Below are 21,473 nucleotides of genomic sequence, written 5' to 3'. Positions count from 1 at the left end.
TGTCTAAGGGCCCAGGATGCATGACGGAGAGGTCCCACAATCTGCTCAAAATCTGAGGAAAGCAGGATGTCTGATTTGACCCAACTTTCTGGTTCCTGGGCAACTATGAAGTGGTCTAGGTTGGGTACTGGCCAGGCAACGTGGGCATGAGGAGGATCCTGAAAACACGCACAAAAATGATCTTTTACCCCAGACCTCATATTCACATTTTTGAAGGAACTGAGGGAAAGGTTCACTCCCTTGTGTCAACTTCAGTTGTTGTGCTTTTGGTAGTTTTGTCTTGAAAAGGATTCCAAGACCAAACTCGGCTCAGCAGGAAAGTGTGTCATGATTAACAGGACTGCACAAGGACAGGATGGGGTGTTATGGCTGGTGTGCCTGGAGATTCACACAGCAGCATTCAGACGGGAGATCTGCTATAGCCTTTGCCAAACACAAGGCATGTTTCTTTAGTCATAAAACTTGGCAATTGCAAAAACAAACAAATAAATATCTGCTCTTACAGGAACCATCTCATGCTGACAGGTCATGGTGACACGAGATCTTAAAAAGGAAAAAAAAAAAAACACTGACCCAGTGAAACTGATCAGGTAACACTTGCAGAAATGCCTGACAAAGCAGGTCAAATGTACAATATGTGTTCATTTGGCAAATATTTATTGAGCACCTACTATGTGCCAGGAAGTATTCTAGCTGCTGTTTTGATTATATTCTAGTGAGGGATGCTGTTGACCTTTGTTTTAGTTATGATAGAAAGTTTTTATGAAAAAATAGAAGGTCCAATTATTGGAAGGCTGCTCTCCAGAGCATGCAAAGCAAAGGGAGAGCTTTCTTACTATCATTCACACACTAGGATCAAATTTTGACTGCACAAGCTATCATTATTTCGGAGCCCAAACATCCATTTCATTTCTACCTATTAATGCCTCGTCAGCAGAAATGGCACCTCCACCTTCCTTCCTCCACACATGCCGTGTGGCAACGTGACCCACACAGATAACCAGGGAGAGGCTGAGTCTCCAAACGTTTGATCCTTCTGGTTTGGCCGCAACTGCGCAGACGTGGCCTTCCCACTCTGCCCCTGCACCTGCGCGCCTCTGCTCCTGTGACCTAATTTATCTGCTTCTAGAAACAGGTTTTCTTCCCTTTGGGAGCAGCTGGTTGTGTCCAGGTGCTTGGCCGAAGTTTCCCAACTGCATTTACCCTACTTACTTGATAATAGGTGGCATCTGTGTTATTAGTTGCTGAGTCAGAGGCCAGTGTAGACCCCTGAGGCTCCGTTATACTTCGGGGAAGAAGGAGAGCAACAGTGGCTCCAGCTCCCAAAGCCTTGACACTGTGATTCAACCTTGGTATCAGGTCAGATGTCCCATTCCCAGTGCCCCTTCCGGTCTTTTCTTGCTCCTCCACATGCAGCCGGTCAGGAGTGGGGTGCCCAAAATGTGTCTTTTACTGCTGGCCGGTGGACAGCAGGCAGAGGTGAGAGTGATTGTATTAGCCAGGACTCAGAAACCCAAGTAGTATTGACTTAAGAAAGAAAGGAATCTTATGGTTCGTATAACTGAAGGGGGCTAGCTTAAGCCTGGCTGGATCAGGAGTCAGTTTCTCTTTTCTGTGATCCAGTCACTCGCAGGCAGGTCCTCTCCACTTGGTAGCCTTACATCACATTGTAAAAAGAGAGCTCCTGCCTCATACTAACTAGTTCCAGCAAAACTCCCAAAGTTGATGCCCATCAGCTCTGGCTGCTCAGGAGAGGGTCACATGTCTATCTCTGAACCAATCACTGCAATCAGGGGATAGAGTACACTGATTAATCTCCTAAGTATGGAATTGCATTCATTTCACCCAAACTGCATGGACTGAGGCAGTGGGGCAGGGGTGATTCCATAGAGGGAAACCAGGATGCTCTTACCAGAGGAAAAATGTATGTTGGGCAGGTGGAAGCAGCAAACATCCACTAGAGGCACTCTGCCTCATTACCAAGGAAGGGGCGGGGGGGCGGGGGAGGTTGACAGCATGCTGCTTGGTATGTAGGTGATAGTGTTTATTCATTTACTTCTTGCAAGAGGATTGGGAGAATAACCACTCAGCGGGGAGGGCGGAGCCACAGTGGCAGTCACCAGCCCACATGCCCCTAAACTTCCACCCATGTGTCATCTTGGATGCATGTGCCAGGGAGCATTTCCCTGGGAACATGAACCCCAGATACTGGTTGGTGTCTCAGGACAATCCAGACAACGTACCCCCTGTCATGAAATCTGCTGCTTGTCAGGGCTTTAACTCGCCCAGCTCAGCCCATCAGTGGTAGGCATCTGTGAGTTTGAGACAGAGCACTTTCTTACGCAGGTAAATACCCAGAACAAAGACATCATTAGGAGCCATTATAGAATAGCGCTTTGCACTAACTGCTGCATATAATGTTCGCTGCCTCTTTGCTGATATTACCAAATGAGGGTTGTTTCTTAATGATTCATTTTTATTATCATTATCGTTGTCACAAGGATCATCTAGTTCATTTATGCTGCACTTGTTGCTGTAGAATCTAGATGGTGGTCCTCGGGGCTGGTTCTGCCTACCCGACTGCTCGTGTGACCCAGGCTGGAGGGGTGCAGCCATTCTGCAGTGCTTCCTCAGAGCCCCCAGAGCTCACATCACACCTTAATGCCCTGCTCTGTTCCCTGTCTGTGCCCCCTACTAACCATGAGGCGCTTGAACAACAGGGATTATCTCTTTGATCCCCAATGTCCTCTGTACCCAAAACATTATAACCGCTCACTAAGTGCTTGGAGAATAAATGCTACGCATAGTGGTTGCAAAACAAAGGGGAATAAGGCATAGTCCCTAACCTTGAGGAACTTCAAGTCTATTCATTACAAAAGTAACAACACTAAGGATGGCACCAGCTAATGTTAACCCAGTGTTACGTGTGAGATACTGAGCTAAGTGCTTTGCATGCATTATCTCATTTAATGATCTTGACAATCTCCCCCCTCGTTCCATATTATTACTACCCCCATTTTACAGATAAGAAAGCTGAAGTTCGTGGAGTAGGCTAATATCATATCATTGGAAAATGGTGGACTCAGGGTTTTAACCCAGGTCTGCCTGATTATAATGCATATTTCTAGCCACTAAAGTAATACACCTCTATAAAGGCAGGATGAATAAAATGTATGGGAGAAGCTGAAATAAATTAATTCCCAAAGTATTGGCAGGGAGTTTCTTCATCAAAGCAAATCTTGTGTAAAGGTATTAGGCTGGTCCAGTTTTTATAGGGAGCCTTTGAGGAATCTCCAAGCAGAGATCTAGAGATATGTCAGTGACCCTGTGAAGGAAGTATCTGCACACTTCTCTAAACATGGGGTCAAAAGAGCAAGATGGCTGTGCTCTGCCCCTCCCAAGTTTAAGTTCTCACAGAACGTAAAGAGAAATCTCAGAATGTCATTGAGAAATGGAGACTGGGGACCACATCTGTTAAACTGTGCACTTTGTAACTTACCCCAAGCAGCTCTTTCTGCTGCTCTATATCATTTCCCCACAGAGACCTGAGCAGGAGCCAGAGAAAAGGGCAGCACAGGAGGGAGCCCCTCGGGAGGTCAGCTGGGAGGAGGGGGTGGGTGAGTGGGGCAAGGGACCCTGAGGAGAGAAAAGCAAAGCAAGTGATTGGCCTGTGGCCAAGTGGGTAACAGAGACCCTGCAGACGGGTTGAGCGTGAGACGCCTTCTTCCCAAGCCGAGGGAGCCAATAACCGCTCAGAGCTGGGTCCGTCCGTCATGAGCAGGCATGTGGAGCTGTGGGAAATGTCTGTCATTGTCAGTAATCTCCTCTTGTCATTCAACAAACAGTGATCATGTGTGGATAACGTGTGGATGTCCTGTGTGTGTGCACTGAGCAGGTAATGGGCAACCATGAAGAGCGATTTTCCCACTGGGGATCTCGTGTGAGACACGGATGAGTAAGTGACATGGTGGGGTAAGCAGAGTGTCCCTGGGATTATAAGGAAGATGGAATTACTAAACAAAGATTATGTGTTAAAGAAAAAAGTAATTGTGACACTTGTTAGAGATGGTAAGGAAGACTTTATTCAGGAGGGTGGGACCACTGCCATGGCGCTTTGTAATAGGGGAGAGAGATGGGACTCAACTCTGAACACAGCAAGGAAAACTGGGCATTCATAGCAGGAGCACGGTGGAGGTCAGTGGATGGAAAATTCCTAAGATGAAACATCAGGGAAAAGGAGGATGCTGGCGAACCTGACCTAACAGGATTCTTGCTGATGGTAGGCCAGGGTGATCAGACATATCTGAGGGATGGTGGAGAAGAGAAACCTGATTAGATATCAACTGTGATCAGATATTGCGGATTCAAGCTAAACAGACTTAGCAGGATTTTTGCTAAAATTGAACAATGCAGAGACAAACACAAAAGTCCAAAAGGCCTACTTGGAAAAGAGCTCAGGAGAGCCTGAGTAGAGCAGGGTCAAGCAGAAAATCATTGTCAATACCTATCCCAAGCCCAGGGGCAGAAAGTGAGCTAGAGTGGGCTTTAGAGAGCTAAGTGAGCACTGGAAATTGAATAGCATTTACCCAAGCGAAGACTGGAGTGGGAGCAAGGTGCCAGAGGGGCCTTTTAGAAGCAAAAGAAGCAAAGCTCAGCCTAGCTGCTGTGGCTCAGTGGTTGAGCATTGACCTATGAACCAGAAGGTCATGGTTCGATTCCCAGTCAGGGTACATGCCCGGGTTGTAGGCTCGATCCCCAGTGTGGGGCGAGCAGGAGGCAGCCGATTGATGATTCTCTCTCATCATTGATGTTTCTATCTCTCCCTTTCTCTCCAAAATCAATAAAAATATTTTTTAAAAAAAAGAAGAAGAAGCAAATCAGGCCATAAAAGACAGCATGACATTTCTAGGAACTACCAGGAACTTGATCCAATTTGGGCTTAGAAGGAGGAGTGGGAAGTGGCCAGAGATGGCACTGGGCCGGCCACCCTCAGAGTCTGGCCTTCATCCTGGAGCCAGTGGGGGCCTCCATCACCAGGTTTTCCTTCCAAGGGACAGCTGTCTTGGGTGGTTAATGCCACCACTACCAATGATAAAAAAAGATGCTGGCTCTTTGAAAACATCCGATTTTAAGACCCAATCATCTTGCGGGCAGATCCAAAGGAAGCACTTGGGCCATCTTTCTATGGTTATAAACTCAGGGTCTTGGTGTCCTGATATTATGGGAACCCTCATAGCCGGAGAAGATGCATTTTGGCCTGGAGGGCATGTCAGAAATCACATAACTTTTCTAGCGTCATTTTAGCTCAGTGAATTTACCTTAGCGGCACCTGAGAATTACCTGGAACGTTTTTAAAGAAATACGGATACCCGGGCCACCCTCAGAGAAGCACTGGCATTTTTTTTGAAGCTCCCCTGTGATCCCTGTGCAGCCAGTATAGGAGACTACAGAAAAGTGCGCAGCTTAGAAACAGTCATTCTTGATAAGAGATCGGACTCCCCTTGCCAGGTACTCTTGTTACGAAGATTCTGGGTCAACTTTGCTAACCTTCTTGGCAGATCTTCAAAAGCTGCCTGTGGCACCTGCTGAGACCTCTTCATTGTCCCACCACCTTTTTACAGATAGCTGCAAAAGGACCCTGTTCTAAAGCCAAATTTGGGAGAGGGACAGCTGGAGCGGGAGGCTGACTCACCCATCTCTGGTCACCTGAGGCCATCATCTCACTCCCTGAACCCTGCTGTCTGGGCGGCACTAAGGAGTTCTGTCAAGGATTCCTTTTCCCCTGAAGTTACCCGGAAACTCTAAGCAGGCCTCATTAGCACATTACTCACGCTCCCCCAGTCCCACACATCACCCTCCTCCTCACCCCCACCTCCAGATCTATTTTTTTTCCTATTTGCCCTTTTTTTTTTTTCAGTGCAGTTGGGTTTTGTTCCCTGTGCCCTGAAAAGCACGTTTTTGGAATGGAAATGTTACTGGAAGAAAGCGGGGGGCTCAGGGCTCAGGGCTCTGGGGTCCTGGCCCATCACCGCTCACGCCCTCGCCATGAAATGCCATTTGTCAGGACCAGCTAGAGACAAGCCCTCTAAATACTTCCCCAGACACTGCTCGGTTTGGTTCCTTCCTCATTGAGACAGCAAATCATTAACTCAGAGCCCCCGGTTGTTTCTTGCAGCAATTAACAGCTGCCCTGGTGTTAATTCCCAATCAATAGCCCCTCCATGCTGCTCCTACAGCTGTCGGCTTCTGGCCTCCACAGCAACTCAGAAAGTAACTTGTTGGGGTCCTGAAATTGCTCCTCCCACTGCTCCCCAGGAAAGCCCTCACCGGGCTTCCTAAGGACAGCAAGGCCCCTCCGTGAAAGTCAGGGGTCAAGGGACAACATGAGCAAACTGGGGCTCCACCCATCTCTTTCAAGGTGAATGACAACTTGGGAGACAGGAGGAACCAGGTCCCCCCTGGAGTAGCAGCAGCCCCTTGGGGTAGTCATGAAGCTTTCATTTTTCCATGTTGGCTTTTTTTTTATTCTTTTTTTTTTTTCCGTTTGTCTTGAGATGGCTGTATTTTTCCTCCATCTACCAAAAAAAAAACAAAAAACAAAAAAACCCACCAAAACCAAAAAAAAAAAAACCCTCTCATACAATCAGTCTTATTTTTTTTTTTTAATTCAAATAGCCATCATTTCTCATTTTTTGCCTGTGTTGCTTCCTGCAGCTCCCTGTGGACAGAATGAGACCCGAGAGGACGGCAAAATAATTCAGCTGCCTCCCTGCAAGACTGGAGCCTGGATCGTGCCAGCCATTATGGCCTGCTACCTTTTAGTGGCGAACATCCTGCTGGTCAACCTCCTCATCGCTGTCTTTAAGTACGTGGGCCCTTCATCAGAGCCCTTGGGAGAAAGTGGGGGCACTAGAAGGGTGTGATGCTTCAGAAAGCAGTGGAGTTTCTCACCTCATTCTCTCTGGTCTCTATTTCAGCAATACGTTTTTTGAGGTAAAATCAATATCCAACCAAGTGTGGAAGTTTCAGAGGTATCAGCTCATCATGACTTTCCACGAAAGGCCAGTTCTGCCCCCACCTCTGATCATCTTCAGCCACATGACCATGATATTCCAGCACCTGTGCTGCCGATGGAGGAAGCATGAGGGTGACCCAGATGAAAGGGACTACGGCCTGAGTAAGCTTTGAGTGACAGCCCCCAGCAGCCACCCATTCCATAGCCCTACTGCTTCCCATTGGCAGTCCTGCAGGACTGTGGTCTCTGACAGCTTGGAAGGGAACAGAGGGGCAGGCTTGCCAGAGAAACAGTGCCAGGAAGAAGACAGTAGAGGCTGAAATCAAGCATTCTTAGCCTCACATCTTTCTTTCTTTCTTTTTTTTTAATCCTCACCTGAGAACATGCTCATTGATTTTATAGAGAGGGGCAGGGGGAGAGAGAGAGAGAGAGAATGGGAAACATTGATCGTTTGACTCCCGTACATGCTTTGACTGGGGGGTCAAACCCGAAACCTAGGTATGTACCCTGACTGGGAATCGAACCCATGACCTTTCAGTGCATGGGATGATGCTCCAACCAACTGAGCCACACTGGCCAGGCAGCCTCACATCTTTCTTAGTGAGATAAAACCAGCCTCCAGCAGGGCTGTTTCAGTGCCTTCCTAGGTTCTAAGATTCTTACTTTCCAGAGGTCCCACCACGAAATATATCAGCCATATTTATAGGCTCCCAAGGCTGCATTATATGTCATCTGAGCCTCTTACATGAGTTGAGTTGCAGGTGACTCCGCTTGATTTTCCATTATCGTTTCTGCACCTACCGTTTTGTAGGCCTTGAACATTTTCCAAGCCTTAGAGACTGTGCTAATGTGACTTCATGAGGACACCAGCCCTGCTTTCCAGTATTCAAAGGGCAAAACAGAAGCCCCTCCACCAACCACCTTCTAGTCCAGTGTTTCTAAAAGGAGGTTCTATTAGCACTGAGGCAGAACAATACTTCAGTGATAGGATTGTCCCACGCATTGTAGGGGATTTTGCACATCCCGGTTCCACACATTAAAAAGCAATAGCTCCTGCAGAATGCTAAGTGTCCCTTGGGTACCACCCACAGTTAAGAACCATTGGGCATCCAGCCCCATCCAAGCAAGCTACAATGGTTTCTCAAGTACACCACCTCCACCAAACCTACTGAACGAGCCTCTAGAATGAAGGCCCAGAAATTCCCTCCAGGTGATCACTGGTGGGTCTAAAGTTTGAAACCAAAACCATTTAACCACCTGCTTCTCTAAGACTAAAACTTTTAACAACTTCCCTGACACAACAATGCTGACTTCTTTCTAGACATTAAAATTGGAGAGTTGGAAGGGACTACGAATTCCAAAGTTCACTATTTCCATATAAAATATAAATTTAGACAAATAGAAAGCTGGTGAGGGGGTGAGGATTCAGATTCACAGTGGATCACTTTCTATGCCTGTATCAGTTATGAATTAGTTTCCCTGTTATTAACAGAAAACCAGGCTAACAATAGCACAAATAAATAAGGTTTTTCCCTAGCTGGTTTGACTCAGTGGATAGAGCATCGGTCTGTGGACTGAAGGGTCCCAAGTTTAATTCAGGTCATTAACCTCCGTTATAGGCTCCAGGGCTGTGTGTGGGAGGCAACCAATCAATGTATCTCTCTCACATCGATGTTTCTCTCTCTATCTATCTATCTAACTATCTATCTCTGTCTCTCCCTCTTCCTACCACTTTCTCTTAAAAAAAAAAAAAAGAGGAAAAATAATCCTTGGGTGAGGTTTAAAAATCTTATTTTAAAATAATAAAATAAAGCCCTAGCCAGTTTTGCTCAGTGGGTAGAGCGCCGGCCTGTGGACCAAAAGGCCCCGGATTCGATTCCGGTCAAGGGCACATACCTGTGTTGCCGGCTCAATCCCCAGTGGGGGCATGCAGGAGGCAGCCAATCGATGATTCTCTCTCATCATTGATGTTTCTATCTCTCTCTCCCTCTCCCTTCCTCTCTGAACTCAATAAATATATACATTTTTTTTAAAAAAAAGAAGGTTGAGTAAGAATAATTAATGATAATAATAAATAAGGCTTCATTTTGCTCACAAAGCAACTAGGTGGATAACCCCGAGCACAACAGTGGCTCACTGAAGTCACAGACCCAGAGTCCTATTTTTAGGCTCAGCTATTCGTGAATGCACTGTCTTGTCTCGAGGTAGCAAAATAGCTGCTGCACTTTCCGTCATCATTTATGTTCAAGGCAAAAAGAAAAGGAGAAAGTAAAAAAATGTAGAAAGACGCAGCCACATCACTACAGTTTATCAAGAAAGCAAATCTCTTCCCCTCCCTGCAGTTTCTTGGGCTAAACTGGGTCTCACCATAGCTGCTACCTTCAAGGGAGGCTGGAAATGTGTGTATTTGGCTTTCCAGCCTCAGTAGTAGGAAGTGGGAAAGGGGAAATGAGGTTGCAAAGGGGCTTTTAGTAAGGCCAGTGAACAGTGTCTGTCTGCCACATTCCTCAGCCCAGAAATTGAGCTTCTTTCTTTCTTTCTTTCTTTCTTTCTTTCTTTCTTTCTTTCTTTCTTTCTTTCTTTCTTTCTTTCTTTCTTTCTTTCTTTCTTTCTTTCTTTCTTTCTTTCTTTCTTATTGATTTTAGAAAGGAAGGGAGGAGAATATAGAAACATCAATGATGAGAATCATTGATCGGCAGCCTCCTGCATGCCCCATCCTGAGGATCGAGCAACCTGGGCATGTGCCCTGACCAGGAATTGAACTGTGACCTCCTGGTTCATAGGTCAATGCTCAACCACTGAGAAACACCAGCCAGGCTGGAAATGGAACTTTTGAGAAACCTCCATTCATTGTGTACCTTCCCTTTCCTTGATTTAGCTACATGTTTGGCCTTACAACTTGAATGATTGTAACCAGTCCCTGCAGTAAATCAGCTACGTTCAGATGGACTTCAAAGAACAACGGTGACTCTAATGCACAGGAAGGGGACAGTGACACACTTTGCCTGATGGGGTTTGGATTTAGTCTGAGATTTAGCAGAGAATCTAGGCCCGTTCCCCTAACCTTGGTTCACATTTGGAATGTCATTAGGCCCACAGATCAGGCACCATCGCTTTTACTTCTCTGCCTCACATCTCATTTCTCTTCCACAGAACTGTTCATAACTGATGATGAGCTCAAGAAAGTGCATGATTTTGAAGAGCAGTGCATAGAGGAATATTTCAGAGAAAAGGACGATCACTTCAACTCGTCCAATGATGAGAGGATACGGGTGACTTCGGAAAGGTGTGTCCCCTGGTCACATGTCTCCTGGGAGGTTTTATGCCATGGCATGCTTTATCCATTGCTTTTGTTTGTGCAGCCGCACACAAAAAATATCAGAGACCCCTGTGTTTATTTTTATTGTCCAAGAAATTGTGAAGCTTAGGAGAGCACGGAATGTTATCTGAAAGGTTCACAGATCAAAATCCCAGATATACAGATCCTAGATTCTCCAGCAGGCAGTGGCGCCACCTTCCTGGACACTAGACATGGCTATGTTCAGAACAGGGCAGGAGTTACTTGCTCAGCGAGAAATTGGAGAGTTCTGACCCAGACACAAACCAGGAGAAACCCAGCCCAACCCAAGGCTCTCCAGCAGGTCTGTGTATGATGTACACCCTGAGCATCTTCTCCAAAGTATAGACAGTCCTAGTGCCTGGCTTACATGCGTGCTGAGTACCTTCTGAATAAACAACAGCACGAGACTTGTGAATTACATAGAATCATGGTTGAGGTTTTTAGGTTTTTTCAGGAATTATTTTAGTTTTTCTTCTTATATAACAAGACAAAAGCAAAGGAATAAAAGCAGTTTTTTTCTACCCAGTGGTCATATATTTTTAGATCTCATTGACAAAATGGTTTTGTGGACTAGCAGGGCTCTAAGAAAAATCTCAAAATAAACAGGAAAGAATCATTTTCATTTAATAAGTCTAGCTTTATGCAAAGGAACTCACATTGTCTTACTTTCCTCATTTTGCTGCAGACTAATAAAAACATCATTCTGGGCTGGCACAGTCATAACCTGGAATTTGGGAACCAGTTCTAAAGAACACCCAGAGTGGTACAGAGCACTTGGTGTAACTTCACATTTTAAACATTTATATTTTAAATATAAAGAGATCAGAAGCAAATTATAAATAGTGGGAAAAGGGATATAGAATATATTGATGATTTTAATCAATGTAATTCACACTTCCCAAGATTTGAGTCCGTCACCTCTAGTTTTCACCAAATGACATTTTGTCTGCTTACCCACTTTATACATTTTCTAGTGGTTCTGCAGAAATTATACAAATGGCATTTTTTCTGTCCCTGGCCCTTTATTTCTTCAAAGAATGCAGCCTACACAGGTAGGTGTATAATGCATATGCCATTGTATCCAGAGGTACTCAACCAACATTAATAAAGTGTAAAGCATGAATAGATCTTATACACATCTGTCATTGCAAAATAGAACATTCCATGATGATATGATGTGAAGCAATTTTCTGGCACACTCAGAAAGGAGCTGCAAATCCAAAGATCTTCCTCATTCTGAGGCCTTGAAAAAGCTATTTATTAATGGGCACATAACCATATGGTTCCCAGAAAATTGTGCCATGTAGACACACTGCCCATTGCTCAGACTTATTTCCAAAGCCTATGTCCAGGGGCCTTTGAAATGCTTTTTGAATTCAGGAAGCCATAGACTGGGAAGAAAGAAAGGCAGGGGAGGAAGTGTTGAGACACAAAGAAGCCTTTGCCTCTCTGGGGAACTAGCCTGAGAGGTGCAGGCAGCAGGGCATGTGACTCATTGGGACTAAATCACCAATTCCTTTTGGAAAGGAACTAGCACCTCTCTACTTGATCCTCTCACCCCACGCCTGCAAACACTTCAGGAGACTCCTCCCCCAAGACCCTGTTCCTCTCTGGGCGGAAAAGGAGTCCCACCCTCCAGGAGGGTGACTAGGGTGAGCAATTCCCAGAAATCCAGGGCGGAGTGCAGGCTTATTTTTGTGTGTGTGCCCTAGCATTAGCTGACCTTCTGGAGTAATGGGGGCCAGAAAGACCCGGATGACCTCACAACCAAGCCCAGGTGCCAGAGAAGTGAACCCAAACCAAGGCCTTCTTTTGCTCCTGATGCCACTGTCTGTGTTTAGGGTTTTGTTTTTGATGGTGGTGGCAGTGGTATTGGTGTGTTTTACGTTTGTAAATGTGCCAAAAATAGCATCTTTAAACACTAGAATTGCACTGGACACATCAGAACTACCATGAGGTGCACAAGGGAACAGAGATAACTAAGGGAAGAGTGGCTCCATTTACCCCTCTCAAGCATCTTCTAGGACATGGTAACTTTTCTTCTTGGCAATAACAATGAAAGCAAACTGGGACATACATTACTCCTAGTGTCATCTTTTCATCTAAAAGTATCTTTCCTGAGCCAATAGGCTTTGTATCCTTTTTTCACTTCACCTAGATCCAAAAAAGTGATAGACACATAACTATTCATAGTACAGTCAAGTTATAACTTTTCAAGACAAAGAGAGGCAGGAATAACTTAGGATGTATGGAATTCATTTAAAAAAATAGTATAAGCCAAAAAAAGATGAGCTTCTGCCTTCTTTGGGTCATGATTGTTAGTGATTAGGAGCTGACTCTGGTCAAACCACAGATAGGTTTAAGGCAGGAGTTATATGTTATCCATAGTCTTTCGTTCTTTTGTTACTTAGTCACTTCTATTATCTGTCCCCTGTGGCTTCCCATCTTATCTTATAAAAGAAAAACATGCAAATTGACTGTACCTCCGCTATACTCACAAGCCTCGCCCACAAGCCACGCCCACAAGCCAATCAGAGTGACTATATGCAAATTAACCCAACAAAGATGGCGGCCGGCAGCCACAGAGCTGGACCAAGCAGGAGGCTTGGTTTCCCCAGTGATGGAGGAAGCCAAGCTTCCTGCCTGCCCTGGCCGGCAGCCTCCACTCAAGGCAACAAAGTTACAATTATAGAAGATAAATAAATCCCAGATACCTGCTTCCAGTCAGCCTCCACTGGGAGCTTGGGTGGCAGGGGGCCGTGGCCAGCCTGCAAACAGCCATCAGCCCCTCACCCAGGATGCCCAGGCAAACCAGCGGTGACCCCCACCCTGAAGGGGCTGTGCCAGCCTGCAAACAGCCATCAGCCCCTCACCCAGGCTGGCCACAGCCTCATGGGGTGATGGGTCCCTGCTGGGGGGCTTGGCCAGCCTGCAAACAGCCATTAGCCACTCACCCATGCTGGCCAGGCACCCCAGCAGGACCCCTCTCCCTGAAGGGGATGTGGCCAGCCTGAAAATGGCCCTCAGCCCCTCACCTAGGCTGGCCAGGCACTCTAGCGGGACCCCCACCCTGATCCGGGACACCCTTCAGGGCAAACCAGCCGGCCCCACCCATGCACCAGGCCTCTATCCTATATAATAAAAGGGTAATATGCAAATTGATCCTAACAGCAGAACGACTGGGAATGACTGGTCACTATGACACACACTGACCACCAGAGGGCAGACGCTCAATGCAGGAGCTGCCCCCTGCTGGTCAGTCCACTCCCACAGGGGGAGCTCTGCTCAGCCACAAGCCAGGCTGATGGCTGCCAGTACAGTGGTGGTGGTGGGAGCCTCTGCCGCCTCCTCAGCAGTGCTAAGGATGTCCAACTGCAGCTTAGGCCTGCTCCCCGCTGGCAAGTGGACATCCTCTGAGGGCTCCCGGGCTGCCAGAGGGATGTCTGATTGCCAGCTTAGGCCCTATTCCCCAGGGAGCGGGCCTAAGCCAGCAGGTGGACATCCCCCGAGGGGTCCCAGACTAAGAGAGGGCACAGGCCAGGCTGAGGGACCCCCCCCGAGTGCACAAATTTTTGTACACCGGGCCTCTAGTTGTTCCATAAATTTGTATCATTCTTATCTCCATTTTATCTCCTGAGTGGTTTGACCAGCATGAGCTCCTAATCACTAACAATCATGACCCAAAACTCTTGGTTTGTTCCTCAGAGCTATTTGTATCTGTCATGCATGCACATTTATACTTAACTTTCCAAGAATTTATTTTTTAAATTAAGGGACACACTTGCTCTGGTCAGTATGGCTCAGTTGGTTGGGCATCATCCTGTGCACCAGGATGTTGTCTGTTTGATTCCTGGTCATGGTACATGCTTAGGTTGTGGGCTTGATCCCTGGTAGGGGGCATGCAGGAGGCAACCAATTGATGTTTCTCTCTCACATCAGGGTCTCTCTCTCTCTCTCTCTCTCCCCCTCCTCTCCCTCCCTTCCTTACTCCCTCCCTCTCCCTTCTTCTCTAAAAATCAATAAATTCTTTTAAAAAAATTAAGGGGCACACTTTAGTTATGGAACAAACATAAATTTGACTCTGGGAACATTTATTCTTTTATAACTCCTACATTAAACCCCTATCAGTTGCATCATGACCTAAATTATTATACAGTTAGGTTGTTAAACACATCCAGAATTCTGGAAGAAAATGGATAAAACAGTCCTTTTTTATTTTACTTTTTTCCAAAGTCCCTGGGAGCCTCAGAGCCATTAGGAAAGTTTTGTGAAGAATGGTTTTTTTACCCTGTTCCCTCCCCCAGTTCCTTCCGTGCCCTAAGGCCACACTTTTTCACTCTTGGGGCTCCCACTGGGCACCTCCTGTTTTCCCAGAGGATCCTCTTCCTCCTTGCACCGCCTGTCTTCCTCCCATCTCCTTGGGCTTCTTCATCTCTGTGTCCCGTTTACTGCCGGGTCCCAACTCTTCTGTTGCCTCATATTGGTGCCTTAGCTCTGTCCCTCACCTGCTAGTTTCTCCGCAGAGTAAGATCCTGGGGCTGAAGGGAGTGAGGTGTGAGGAGCAGGGTCCCCACAGTTCAGAGAGAGATTTCACAGTGCTCAGACCAATGATCATATGCAACTATACTAAAAGAGCATCTTCATCTCTTTCGGTATCAGCCCTGTACACACTGGGCTCCAAGACAGGAAAGGAGGATGAGGAAGAAAACTATCCTGCCTTTTGTTACTCTGCCAACACTAAAAAGCTACTAGGGGGACCCAGTACCTAGAGCACCCGAAACGTAAAGTCTCATTCTACAGAAATGCACGCTCTGCCCTTCTCCTGACTTTAATGAAGAAGTATTTTACCCACTTACCCAAAGCTTATTGTATTGCAAAATATGAAATTGCAGTACTTGCAGAATCAAACTCCATCAGCCAGATGATGAAAAAGTAAATTATAAGTCTGCAAGACACACAAACTTATTATTTTAAGTAATTTGTTTCTCAGGCTATGTTTATACCACAAAACAAAGTGAAACAGGGAAAAGTTGTAGTTTCCTTCTGAAATAGCTGTGTTAGCTGGGTGACTAGCATGGGGTTTGCCAGATGCAGAAATGCTCAATGTACAAGTCTTTTGAGAATATACCTGGCCATGGTGGCTGAGGGGGCCTGGACCCTGGGTCGTGCCGAGCTGGTTATGGGGCAGCAAGAAAGAGCAAAGGAAAAAAATGTCTCCAAGACCTTAGGCTGGGTGAAGCGAAGCTAAAGGATAAAAGAACAGAGTAGTTCAGCCAGCGTGGCTCAGTGGTTAGATGTCGACCTATGAACCAGGAGGTCACAGTTCGATTTCCAGTCAGGGGCCAGGGCATATGCCAGGGTTGTGGGCTTGATCCCCAGTGTGGGGCATGCAGGACGCAGCCAATCAGTGATTCTCTGTCGTCATTGATGTTTCTATCTCTCTCTCCCTCTTCCTTCCTCTCTGAAATCAATAAAAATCTATTTTTAAAAAAAGAACAGAGACAATGGAGTGAGTTGGCGGGGGGGGGGGGGGAGGACAGGAGAGGGGGGGGGAGACGTATGGATTCAGAAAGAAAAAGAAATGTGCCCAAGGGAAGGAATCACACGCTCCCCTCCCCCCACCGTGACCAGCAGGAGAGCAGGGTTTTGTTTTTTGTTTTTTAAGCCCACAGGTCTCTCAGAGAGGGGAACCACTGCCTCTTATGCCTCCTTCTGGCACTGAAATGTATATACCTCCCTAAAAAAGGTGTTACTGTTATTAACACACCACCCCCACTAGCACAACAGCTGGGGACCCAGCTCTGATTCCCACCGTTCTTTGCACAGCGTATTCTGTACACGCAGGCAGTCAAGTGATTTGCTGTGCATATTGGCAGTGTTGGGAAAGTATCTTTTTTGTTAATATATATTTTATTGATTTTTTACAGAGAGGAAGGGAGAGGGATAGAGAGTTAGAAACATCGATGAGAGAGAAACATTGGTCAGCTGCCTCCTGCACACTCCCTACTGGGGATGTGCCCGCAACCAAGGTACATGCCCTTGACCGGAATCGAACTTGGGACCCTTCAGTCTGCAGGCCAACCCTCTATCCACTGAGCCAAACCGGTTAGCAGTGGTTGGCAAACTGCAGCTCGCGAGCCACATGCGGCTCTTTGGGCCCTTGAGTGTGGCCACGAAGTTTCAATCGCACTGTACGTGCGGGCTGGCACGTGGTATTTTGTGGAAGAGCCACACTCAAGGGGCCACAGTTTGCCGACCACTGTGTTAGGGCATTGGGAAAGTATCTTTATCCTCTCTGGAAAAGTTGAGAATGGATTGCATTCAGATTCTCCAAAAGATTTGCCTTTGGGCATTTAAAACATTTGAGCTCAAACCATGACTTTGCTTTGGTTTGTCTTTTCCAAGTTAATTTAAGCAGGTGAAAACATATGGCACAATTTTATGTTAAATATGTGGCTTCTCTCTTTGTAAATAAATGGCCAGGTCGTTTACTAGACAATTGAAATCAAGTTCATAACACTGATTGGCTCAGTGAACCTGTATCGACACCAGGGGGTATTGGGCTGGCAACACGGAAATGGGAACAGGAATATGAGACAGATTGTGCCCCTACAGATTTCCAATGGAGAGAGTCAAGACCTCGAAATAACTGTAAATAACGCCTCTGTGATCAGCTACCCAGAGAGACAGAGAGGAGGGAGTAGGCTAGCCTACTTACTGATAGACGCTCCAGACTTTACCACAAGTCACCTTATGTAATCTTGGTTAAATTACTTGATGTTTGTTCCTCTCTTATTACTGACAGGATTGGATTCGATTAAATCAACTCCAGGTGCCTCAGTAACAGGACCATATTCATTCCTTTGGAGGTACTAAATTCTAAAAAGGTTATTGTGAATAACAACAACAAAAAAAGATCATTATATAAATGCAAAATGAAATTAATCCCAGTCCAGAAACACTGCAATAAGAATAGCTAGACTCTAAAATTCTTTTGCCAAAAAAATAAAATAATAACATTCTTTTGCAAAATTCTGGGTCAAGTCATCAAAATGCTACATTCTGGTTTTGTTAGGGACTCTGATAAGCCAACACCCTAATAGTTATTTAGGTCACTGAGCCCTGTCCCAAGCCACAGTTCAGCCATGGGAGTGGTACGAGGGCGGGCATCCACGCCAATAAGAACTACTCAGCTTTGGTTTGGTGTTTACTGATCAGGATTGTGCATCAAATTGCATCAAAGAGGGGAAGTGGGATTAGCCATTAAAAATCACTGGATTCAATAGTCTCTAAAGCCTCTTCCAGCTCAAAAAGATTTGGATTCCATGATTCTCGGTGACAGCATCGTGCATTCTCTCCCCCCTCTCCCCTCCTCACCTGTACCCGCTCCATTTCCCTCTGGTAGGACATGGATGGCCAAGGTCCAGGCCCGGCTTTCCCTCTCTGCCCATGCTCTCTAAGCCTCCAGCAGAGGAACCTGGCCCCGAGTGACTCTCCCTCTCTCTGCTTCCCGCAGGGTGGAGAACATGTCCATGCGACTGGAGGAAGTCAACGAGAGAGAGCACTGCATGAAGGCTTCGCTCCAGACCGTGGACATCCGGCTGGCGCAGCTCGAGGACCTCATCGGGCGCATGGCCACGGCCCTGGAGCGTCTGACAGGTCTGGAGCGAGCCGAGTCCAACAAAATCCGTTCTCGGACCTCCTCGGACTGCACGGACGCAGCCTACATCGTCCGCCAGAGCAGCTTCAACAGCCAGGAGGGGAACACCTTCAAGCTCCAAGAGAGTATAGACCCTGCAGGTGAGGAGACCATGTCCCCAACTTCTCCAACCCTAATGCCCCGTATGCGAAGCCATTCTTTCTATTCGGTCAATATGAAAGACAAAGGTGGTATAGAAAAGTTGGAAAGTCTTTTCAAAGAAAGGTCCCTGAGCCTGCACCGGGCTACTAGTTCCCACTCTCTAGCAAAGGAGTCCAAAACTCCTGCAGCCCCTGCGAACACCTTGGCCATCGTTCCCGATTCCAGAAGACCGTCATCATGTATAGACATCTATGTCTCGGCCATGGATGAGCTCCACTGTGATATCGACCCTCTGGACAATTCCATGAACATCCTTGGGCTGGGCGAGCCAAGCTTCTTGGCTCAAGTTCCTTCCACCGCTCCTTCAAGTAGTGCCTATGCAACTCTCGCACCCACCGACAGGCCTCCAAGCCGGAGCATCGATTTCGAGGACGTCACCACCTTGGACACGAGATCTTTCTCTTCAGACTACACCCACCTCCCAGAGTGCCAAAACCCCTGGGACGCTGACCCCCCCACGTACCACGCCATCGAGCGCTCCAAAAGCAGCCGCTACCTGCCCAGCACGCCCTTCCTCCTAGAGGAGGCGCCCATCGTGAAGTCGCACAGCTTTATGTTTTCTCCCTCGAGGAGCTATTACGCCAACTTCGGGGTGCCCGTGAAAACGGCGGAATACACGAGCATTACAGACTGTATTGACACCAGGTGTGTCAATGCCCCTCAAGCGATTGCCGACAGAGCCACCTTCCCCGGAGGTCTCGGAGGCAAAGTGGAGGACTCCTCTTGCTGCCACCCCGAGCGAGAAGCAGAGCTGAGCCACCCCAGCTCTGACACTGAGGAGAACGAGGCCAAAGGCCGGAGAGCCGCCCTGGCCATCCCCTCGCAGGAGGGCGATCACGCAGACAGAACCCTGTCCAACAACATCACGGTTCCCAAGATAGAGCGCGCCAACAGCTACTCGGCAGAGGAGCCGAGCGCGCCGTACGCCCACACCAGGAAGAGCTTCTCCATCAGTGACAAACTCGACCGGCAGCGGAACACAGCCAGCCTGCGGAACCCCTTCCAGAGGAGCAAGTCCTCCAAGCCCGAGGGCCGCGGGGACAGCCTGTCCATGCGGAGACTGTCCAGAACGTCCGCTTCCCACAGCTTTGAAAGCAAGCACAACTAACCCCTCCTGAGCAGCGTTGCAGGAGGCTCACGAATGCAGCCCTAGAATTCTCCCCGAACTCCACCTGCTCCCCTTCCTCGAAACCTACCTGCGTTAGTCTTAGCTGAGCAAAACAAGCAATGCCTTAGGAGGTGTTCACTCAAAAGTGACTTCTGGGCCGAGAAAGCATTTGATCTGGCCCAGTCCCAAACACAGGGGATATGTTGTCATGCTCACCCCGGATGGGTAGGGAGGGGAAAGAGAGGGAGAAGGAGGGTTGAGATGAATGTGTATCACTAGTCACTTCGGAAAGCCTCGAGCTCTGGGAAGGAAGGGGCTTCACGCATTCTCCGTGCCAGGAGGCGTCTTGCAATTTCTGACCGTTATGAAGAGTTGTAGGATGCAGGGCTAAATTGCGAAATAAAATAAAATAAAGTGGCCAGCATACAAATGAGATATTCTAAACTTCAATTCTGTTTTCTTTTCACATTGGCTCCATCACTGGTGACTGATGAAGAGCATCCTTTTTATTCAGTATAAGCCGGCAGCAAGCAGTTCTACCTAACGTCCCACATCCTTCTCATGCCACCACTTCTGTAATTGATCATTGTAAAGAAAGAACAAGGTAACAGTCATAGTTCACCTGTCTCTTATATATTCACTTCTGGTGCCACAACTGTTTATATTTTTTGAAGAAAATAAGGGAAAAGAAATGCCTTTTCTGTATTGCGAGCGGAATGAAAGAAGAATTGATGTTAAAAAAAAAAAAACAAATGTCAAGTGGCCTATTATATACAGTGGGCATTCAAGGATAGTCGAGCAAGCTCAGGATGAATGTAACTAAATAATTTTATATTTTTTAATTTATTTGTATCTCACCTGTCATCAAGGAATTCGCTCACTGAATATATAATAGTGAACTAACAAAAAATATAGTGGGCAGCACGCGCCTAACATTGCCGTGTGGGATATTGCTGTATTCTCCCCATCCATGTCGTGTGTTACGCTGCTGTGTGACCTTCATCATGTGCATGACTCCACCATGTCTTCTGAACACCTCCAAGATGTAACTGCCAATTTTTCACACCACTCATCACATGACCATTTTATATATGACTATCTGGTGGATATTTTCATACCTAGAGTTTTGCCATTCAATCTGAGCTCAGCATAAATTTAATCGGAGTTTTTCAAGGGCTGGTATCTTTTTTATGGAAATGTTCCAAAGTACTTTTTAAGGAAGTCTCAAAACCATAAATAACCTTAGAATTGACTGGGAGTTTGGTATCAACCCAGAGCCATCAGATGCAGACATGCCATGAATATTTTTTCTTATATGCAGAGCTATAAAAAAGATACAGTAGACTAAAATAGAAAGCAGATAAACCATGTAAAGAGTTCTAGAGCATATGCTGCTTATACACACATATATGCATTTACACGGAGACATGTTATATATAGTATATAAACAAGCATATAGAGCTTTCTTAAGAGGCTTGGACTTTTCTATCACCTTGAGGTATAACCAGAATTTTTAATAGCCAAGGAATTTCATTGAAAGAATTCATTATATTTCAACAGATGTTGACATTATACTTTTTAAAATCCCTATAACCTTAACTTTTTCTTGTACCCAACTAGAGTTGTCAAAATGACTTGCTACCTGCCCTTAACCCCCCCCCACCCCACCCCCTTTTTTTTTTGTCCAAATGCAGTCACCATCATAACATCTCAGTCAGTCTGGTTTCTCCTGCACAAAGTGATTACATCAAGTTCAATCTGAACAGACCTAACTTTCAGATAGTATTATGAGTTCTAGGGTACAGGTATTCACACTTCCAGATCAGAATCTGGATTTGAAGTGGGATAAAGAAATTTTGACCCTCAAATCTTTGGATTTCTATATGGATCATTGATTTTAAAAAAGAATAAGGTCTTGAAGGACAATGACTTAATGTTCCTGGTCCCTAAACAAAATCTGGTTCTTTTGTTTAGTTGTAGATATGAACTTCCAATTTTCTCATTATGTGAAATCAAGTAAATATGAGGACAAAACCTCTAGCCTTTGACTTTTTTATTAACCTCTGAATAAACTTTTCAGGTGTAGGAATAGTGATGAGGCCACATATAAAGAATTAAGAAATTCCTTTTTCACTCCTTAGTATTTAGG

General features: G+C 46.3%; 1 protein-coding gene across 1 annotated transcript in view; it reads left to right on the top strand.

The window, feature by feature from the left end:
• Positions 1-19,832, top strand: part of TRPM3 (transient receptor potential cation channel subfamily M member 3) — an 89,167-nt gene extending 69,335 nt beyond the window's left edge. Inside the window, exons 10-13 of the mRNA XM_023752353.1 lie at positions 6,715-6,865; positions 6,978-7,177; positions 10,169-10,301; positions 17,872-19,832. Of these exons, the coding sequence (XP_023608121.1) occupies positions 6,715-6,865; positions 6,978-7,177; positions 10,169-10,301; positions 17,872-19,324 (1,937 nt within the window). The 3' untranslated portion in view covers positions 19,325-19,832. The remainder of the gene's footprint in view (positions 1-6,714; positions 6,866-6,977; positions 7,178-10,168; positions 10,302-17,871) is intronic.
• The last annotated feature ends 1,641 nt before the right edge of the window (positions 19,833-21,473 follow it).

This window comes from Myotis lucifugus, unplaced genomic scaffold (genome assembly GCF_000147115.1).
Source record: "Myotis lucifugus unplaced genomic scaffold, Myoluc2.0 scaffold_31, whole genome shotgun sequence".
In the NCBI taxonomy this organism is placed as follows: Eukaryota; Metazoa; Chordata; class Mammalia; order Chiroptera; family Vespertilionidae; genus Myotis; species Myotis lucifugus.
This window is presented reverse-complemented; position numbering and strand designations above follow the sequence as displayed.